Source organism: Alosa alosa, chromosome 3 (genome assembly GCF_017589495.1).
Source record: "Alosa alosa isolate M-15738 ecotype Scorff River chromosome 3, AALO_Geno_1.1, whole genome shotgun sequence".
NCBI lineage: Eukaryota > Metazoa > Chordata > Actinopteri > Clupeiformes > Clupeidae > Alosa > Alosa alosa.
The window spans coordinates 22,476,843-22,484,945 of NC_063191.1; the positions used below are offsets into that span (position 1 = coordinate 22,476,843).

Sequence of the window (8,103 nt, forward strand, 5' to 3'; positions counted from 1 at the left end):
TGAATGACTTCATGGGCAAAGCCATTTGGAAATTGTTTTTTGGGCTATTATGCTACTAAACAGCATGTGCAAAATTCCATCTTACCGTAGCTCCACACATCACTCTGGTGGGTGAACTTTCTGTAGTGGATACATTCCAAGGCCATCCACTTGATTGGCATCTAATAGAAAAACAGTAACACAGTAATTACTTTAAGTTTGCTAGCTCCTGGTTTAAACTCTTTACTCTTTGGCTTGGGCCGGTACTGCACAGAAGGACTTTCTCACTGGAACTGGAAAAAAAAACTCCTGTCACTCTGAATATCATTTTAATGGACTACCAGAAGACTGAAGGCAAATAATGACCAGTCACTACGTGGAACCTTGCTGAGACTCATATTCTCAGCATCCAGAGGAGAGTTGCCAGAGAGGAACGGAAATATTGTGCATTTCCAAGACCTAATGTTAGGAGGCTAACCTGAAAGCATCCTATTAGGCTGAAAGTGACTGCTGGCACAAACAGCCCAAATAGAAAGTGCTGGACTAGCTGAGGTGAAATGAGAGTATGGGATATAGCGGCTGGCCTTAGACACTGATTGCTACATGGGAGACAGAACAGAGTTGTATGCTGTATGTCCCATTAACTTTAAGCACATCCACTGCCACAACCACTGGCTTCATCTGAGGTTGGGCAACCTGGACAGGAGAAAAGGACATGGCACACGGAAAGGAAGTGACCACTGGACTGACTTGGGATTGAAATAAAAGGCCAAAGCCAGATGAGCAGCCGGGTGCTGGAGCCAAAACATGATCCCACAGTGAAGCTTGGCAAGCCGCACAAAGGCAGATTAGGTAGGAGTGAAGGTGAACCCAGGATGTCTTGTTATTCATTTGGATGAGATTTAGTAAAAGTCAATATTAGAAAGTCAGTGCACCCTTTTCAAACTCTGTGCCTCCTTTACAAACTCTGTGCCTATATGGAGTTTGATTTTAAATAAATTTTAAACTAATGAGATTTTTAAAGATAATTTAATCTCTAGTTTTTAATTGCTATTGATATTCTGAAGATTCCCTATGTAATGTGGTCAATCAGATAAGTATTTCTAAGACAATGAGTTGATGAAATCAGCCCCTCTCAGAGCTGGTCTCCCTCTAGCATGTCTGGTGTGAGTGTGGGGCCCACCTTTCCCCCGTCTGCGTTGTACTCCTTCTCGTCGGCGTCCAGGAGGCGCGCCAGGCCGAAGTCTGTGATCTTGATGTGGTTGGGGGATTTGACGAGCACGTTCCTCGCAGCCAAGTCTCTGTGTACCAGCCTCCTCTCCTCCAGGTACATCATGCCCTGCAAGCCACAGGCAAGGCTGTCACCATATGCCACTGATTTAACCATGACTGACAAACACTACTCGTGCGGATTACCAGCATAATCACCCGCTATCAGAATCAGTGACTATGTTTACATTACCGTACATTATTTACATTACATTATTCAGAATGTGATTATGGTGTTTAGATGAGTTGTTAATAAAATATTCCATTCATTTTTCCGTTTACATTTAACACAGCATAGTCTGACCATTATAACCATAGACTGTAAAAACGGTTGATCAAGGTTCCAAAAAATCTTTGTGATTTGCGCCCCACATTCCTTCCATAATTATTTCTGCACCGAAATGTCTGAAAGAACGTTATAATGTGATTAGGGTACATACTGTACATGCCTATAATGCACCTCAATAATGCCACTAAGATCAGAATACTCCTCGTCTTAACTCAATTACTTCCCACTATGACCTTATTTGGGTTAAGGTCATCAGAAAATGATGTTTGTAATGGCAGCATATTATTCAGAATACTGTCTCAAATGGGTTAATATCACAATATTAATGTCCATGTAAACATACTCAGTCTCAAATAACATCTTATCTCAAACATGATGAGTTGCTCGAGCCCAGAAACTCATATGATAGAAAGTAAGAATGATGTACACCACACGACTTCAATTCTACTCTAGTAACAAATGAAAGAGCAGAAGTTGGACAGGGTATATGGATTTTGAATATTCAATTAAACTAAAATAAAACCAGTGTGCCTTGGGGCTTTGACTGGTGTGTTTTTACAAGGATTATAAGTGAACAATTAATGAAAAATGCTTGAGCAATACTTTAAATTGTGAGCTTGTTAAACTTGACAATGGCCAGACTACTTTCAGCAATTTCTTTGAGCTATATCCAAACAACTAGAAAATAGATTTTTTTTCCCCTCCATTTGAGAGGCACCACAATTTGCTTAATTGATTTCTCGCGAGTCTGTTTGGAGGCCATTCGCATGGCAAAACTTCCTTGGATGGAGCAGTAGCCGGCTTCTCTTTGATTTCCTCCTCTGATGCTTCGGAGTGCCCTTGAGCTCCCAGTGAGATGAAATTTAAATCTTAATGTGATTGGAGAAGGCCAGCCTGGGGGAGGCAGGGCTGGGCTGGGCTGGGGTGGGCTGGGGTGTGGTGTGTGTGTGTGTGTGTGTGTGTGTGTGGGGGGGGTGTTTGCTGGAGGACAGGGATGGAGGGAGACAGAATTGGCCAGAGGAGGTGGAGGGGGGAAGGAAGGGAACAAGCAGGGGACATCCACATGCTAATTTGGCTTCATGTTTTCAGGGCATCGCAGAGCTTGAGTATTGAACAGGCATATTTATTACAGATAACAACAGAGAGATAAACAAAAGGGATTCTACTGTCATATTAATGTTTATTAATATATACTGTTTGCGTGTCAGATTGACAATACTTGGTCTTTGTATTCAATGAATGATATCCTTTTTCACTGTTCACTGTAGGTGCTCAATCAAATCTGCCCAACAGGCATAAGATGGATAACTCTCCATGGGCCAGCATGCATTGCGTCACAGTAAAGAGCAGTGAAACGCTGGCCTCGCGACCAGGCAATGCTGCCAAATGGGGAACTGTGGTCCCCATTGTACGCTGTAACAAGATTGCTCCCGCCTCGCAAAAGAAATCCGGCAATTTAAGTCGGACCCAAAATACATGAGCCGCTTTGGTAGAGTAGTTGGGGACTGGAATGAGGGGGGCTGATTCAAACCATAACAAATTGGATTTGGGATGGGGGGAGGGGTGGAGGCAATTGGACATAGCCAGACTTACAATGGTAACACTGCAATCACACTGCCTCATTTGTCAGCGAGCCAATCTAGAGACTCCCCAGTGAGCAGGGGGACCGGAAACATCAAGGAGACGTTTGTTTGTGAGTGTGTGTGTGTGTGTGTGTGTGAGTGTGTCTGTATGTATGTGTGTGTCTGTCTGTGTGCGTGCATGAGCGTGTGTGCATGCATTAGAGGGCATTTGAGTTCGTCTGTGCTATGCAAGGGGAAGACAAAGAGGAAAAACCCAGTGGGAGTGTGTAAAGTGTGTTTGTGTGGTGTGTGTGTGTGTGTGTGTGTGTGTGTGTGTGTGTATGAGAAAGAGTGTGGTCTCTTTACAGCCCAAGTAAATGCGTGGCCCTACAGGACCACAACAAAGGGGGCTGAGGATTGATGCGCTGGCCTCATGCTGAGTCTCTGTTATGAGATAAACGCTGCATCCTCTGAAATGTCCAGAGAAGTCCAGTGAACGCTTGAATTAAAAGCATTAATGAAACATCCTTACCTCTCTCCCCTTACAAAAATACCAGGCAACCTGTGGATACTCAGTGGACCCTGTCCGAAAGCATTTCCTGGCAGATGATTAATGAAACAATAAGCCTTTACTATGCCTCTGTTATGGCCATTTCCTTGATATTAGCAGCCTCCACTCCCATGGCATTCATAAGCTATTCAAGGCAAAATGCTAATCAGATTCTCATTACAAAGTGGCTTCCCTGGCTCTCATTCTTTAATATCTGGCGGTGCTAGGCAGAGGATGATCCTGCCTGTGCTAGATCTTTCTCCAGTGGAGCAGGGTAATTTGGTATAAGTGAGGGGTGTGTGCTTAAATGTCAACAATCCATCACAAGAGCGTCTCAGAGCTTCAGCACTAAACAACCTGTTATTCTCCTCCTACTCCGTCACACCTACTGTATGTTTGAGCCCTGCTTGGATGGGTTCCAACAAGCACAGAGAGGTGCAACAATAAAACCAAGCCAAACAACTCCAACAAAGAAACAATCATAAAAGCACACCTTCTCATACCAACACACAGATAGACTGAAGTATGCACACTTATGAAAAACACACTGTTGTGCACATAGGCATGTTTGTCTCTTTACACATTCTGGCTGAGTCCGATCCTTCAAGGGACATGGCATCCTGTCATCATGTGGTTCTTTTATGAGCGCAGCCATCACTGCTGCCATTTCTCGCATAATGTTTTTTATGAGGCCTCTCTTTGTGATGAATGGCTCTGCATTAATTGTCAATTAAAATATAATTACCTGTGGCCTGAGAGGACCCAAGCCCTGAGGTGGACCGTGATGGGAGACTGATCTGTACACAGCCAACCTAGCTCCACAAAGTTGTGTTATGTTTCCAACAGTCATCTGTTGTGATGGCTGTAAAAACGTATCTGTTTGAGAGTGTGTGTACTGTATGTGTGTCTGCATATTAGTGTGTGTGTGTGAATTCATATAGGCATGTGTGATGTTCAAGCAAAAGAGCTAAGATCAGTTTTTTGTTAAAACAAAAACACCAGGTGTGCTGTGAGCACGTGTTAGTGCATATGTGCACCGAGTTCCCCCCTCGCTGAAACGAAACACGGAAAAAGCGAAGCTGAACCACATGCTGATGAGTCTTGACAGGATCTTATTTGTACATAAATCGTCCACAGCAATCTTCTCAATTTTCGAGACAATTAGGCAGAGAGAAAATGGATGGCTTGCCAAAGCATAAATGTTAATTACGCTTCACAATGGCAGTGGGAGAAAAAACAGCAAAGTGGGGTTTGAAATGAGAACAGACAACACGCTGATGACGCTGTGGCTATTCACTCTCTTTTCAACTCTCTCTCTCTCTCTCTCTATCTCTCTCCATGTGCTACCTGCTGATCCTGTATGATGAGTGCATGGCAACAAGAGGAAGAAAGTGATGCATGATGGGGAAGAAAGTGATGCATGATGGGGTCTAATTGCCATTTGAGGTAGAGAACTCTTTGTACAGTGTTTGAGAAGTATCCAGGGGAAACGAGTGGTGGGACACAGGCAGCTAGAGAGGGATTAGGGGGCAAGTTGGGGAGACGGAGAGACAGAGATGGAGAGGACATGGACAGGTGCAATTGGCACTAGTGATTTGGCTTTAAGGCTGATGTGTTTTGGGAGCGCTCCTCAAATCCTGAAGTTGGCCTGCTTAGTTATGTGTATACTGTATCAGACGCCGGCAGACAAAAGCTTTTTTCAAAAGAGTTGACGGTGCTGTCTTGGAATGTGTTTTGTCAAAAGCGATTTTGCCGCTGTGCTGGGATGTGAGATTAAATCAATACGAGCAGGTTGTGTGCGGTCTGTAGATCTACTTCTGAAAGCCTCACACACACACACACACACACACACACACACACACACACACACACACACACACACACACACACACACACACACACACACACACACACACACACACACTCTCTCTCTCCCCTCTCTCTTTCTCTCTTTCAGACACACAAGCTGATGAATGACACTAACTGCATTCTCTCCTAAATTCCCTCCTTTTATTTGGACTGAAAGCATACTGGGCTGGGTGACCAGAGCTCAATACGAAACGTGATCTTCAGTGGCACAACTGAAACTCCAAAATGATGATGACATCAAAATGTACAGAGCTGTTAAACAATATAATCAGTTTCTCAAATGTTATCCCTTCCCTTTCTTGATCTCTCTCTCTCTCTCTCTCTCTCTCTCTATCTCCCTCTCTCTCACCCAGTGGAATAAAGCCAACAGCACTGAAAAAAGAGGACAGGGCGAGTTGCTCCAAGCATATTTAAAATAGATCACTTCTTAAGGCCGGCAGCCAATCGATAGAGACACTGATTACGATAACCTGCAAGATGGCCGTGCCACAATATTTATCTTTTGTGTGGAGCCTGAAGTAATTAGAAATCAATTGGCACATACGGTCCATTAATACACTAGATTCAGTGGCGATAAAACAACTAGGAGCAGGTGTGGGTTGAGGTGTGTGGTACAGGGGACTGCATGCTGGATTAATGTAACTGAATAGGTTGCCTCCTTACCAGTAAACCTGTATTTATGCCTGTCTCTCTCTCTCTTCTGTAGTTATGCCTGTCTCTCCCTCCTGTATTTATGCCCGTCTCTCTCTCTCTCTTCTGTATTTATGCCTGTCTCTCTCTCTCTCTCTCCTGTATTTATGCCTGTCTCTCTCTCTCTCTCTCCTGTATTTATGCCTGTCTCTCTCTCTTCTGTAGTTATGCCTGTCTCTCCCTCCTGTATTTATGCCTGTCTCTCTCTCTCTCTCTCCTGTATTTATGCCTGTCTCTCTCTCTCCTGTATTTATGCCTGTCTCTCTCTCCTGTGTTTATGTCTCTCTCTCTCTCTCTCTCTCTCTCTCTCTCTCCTGTTCTCATGCCTGTCTCACTCTCCTGTATTTATGCCTGTCTCTCTCTCTCTCTCTTCTGTAGTTATGCCTGTCTCTCCCTCCTGTATTTATGCCTGTCTCTCTCTCTCTCATGTGGTTATGCCTGTCTCTCCTGTATTTATGCCTGTCTCTCTCTCCTGTGTTTATGTCTCTCTCTCTCTCTCTCTCTCTCTCTCTCTCCTGTTCTCATGCCTGTCTCACTCTCCTGTATTTATGCCTGTCTCTCTCTCTTGTGTTCATCCCTGTCTCTGTCTCTCTCTCCTGTGTTCATGCCTGTCTGTCTCTTCTGTGTTTATGCCTGTCTGTCCCTCCTGGAAACATACTATGCCGCAGGGGTTAACATTTGAGCATCAAAATACACTTAATATTACAAAATACAGTTGAATTGCAAGTTACAAGTTTAAAAGTTTATTTTCAGTTAAATGTTTTAACATGCAAAACATTTACTTATCAGACTGTGAAATATTTTACAGCCCATAATTTATTTATAAACTAAAATCATTTGAATAATTTCCAAGTTTCATAGCAGGGCAATAAAGGTAAGAAAAGTCATGCGGGTTATATTATGGATGGATATAATTTAGGCTTAACAATAAATTACAAGAACTTAAAGTGGTATTTTTAAAGGCTTGTACATTGTGTGTCTCTGTGTGTGGTGTTATGTCACAGGAGACTATAGACACATAGCCTTGTTAAAGTATTATTTTCACAAAGTGCATTATAGACTGCTATCTCCAGCTGAGGGAAAGGAAACTTAAGTATGGCAACCCTCCTGTCACTAACACTAACCTAATCTGGGTCTGCAGAAATCCTATAACTTCAACCAGCTATCCAATATTGTTTAGAAAATGCATCTCAAAACCATAGCTCAAAATGAATTGAAGGTCTCCCTATTTCAGTGTTATTGCATTATCATCTCCCCGTGCTCCGCTTACTGTAAATTCCTGTGATTGAATTACCCAGCATCCCTCATTACATTTACCCTTTTGGCTTTAGTTTCCTATAGTCGGAGAGGTACACTTGCCTGGATAAGTATGCCATTGTTCAATGCTTAATAGATGGAATGTCAGTCTTTGCATCAAATTGCATACCTTCAGTTCTGTTTTGTGGACAGGGCAGTATGTTTGGTGCTTATGTAATAATAAGAAAGAAGAAAACTCTAGTTCCCTGAACAGGAAGCTGATACATTTATAAATTAACAAGTAAATTACTGTTTCATAGTGTGTGAAACTTACATTAACAACAGACACTACAACGATCAATAGGAAAAGCCATGCACATTAGATGAAAATGACACCATAAAGGCCATCCTGTTTACAGATTCTTTTCTCCCCTAGTCTTTCAAAAGCATCTGTGTCTTTCTCTTTCTCAAGATCTCAGATTTATTTTGCCAACCTGTGGCTTGAACCAGCTGGGATTAAGCAGTGATTCCTTCTCCTCCCATTCAGTTCAATAATAAATCGCAGCCATTACCATTTGTGAAGCATTAGCCAGTGTGGTGGGCCAATCAAGAGTGGGAGGCGTGGGAGCAGTGTCACCATCAGTATTCACGGCGTTGGC

General features: G+C 43.1%; 1 protein-coding gene across 3 annotated transcripts in view; it reads right to left on the reverse strand.

Moving 5' to 3' along the window:
• The window catches only part of LOC125291878 (receptor tyrosine-protein kinase erbB-4-like), a 232,664-nt gene that overhangs the window by 8,304 nt on the left and 216,257 nt on the right, over positions 1-8,103 (reverse strand). For all 3 annotated transcript variants that reach the window (XM_048238834.1, XM_048238835.1, XM_048238833.1), the window contains exons 21-22: positions 1,163-1,318; positions 86-161 (exon numbers count right to left, since the gene is read on the reverse strand). In XM_048238834.1, the coding sequence (XP_048094791.1) occupies positions 86-161; positions 1,163-1,318 (232 nt within the window). The remainder of the gene's footprint in view (positions 1-85; positions 162-1,162; positions 1,319-8,103) is intronic.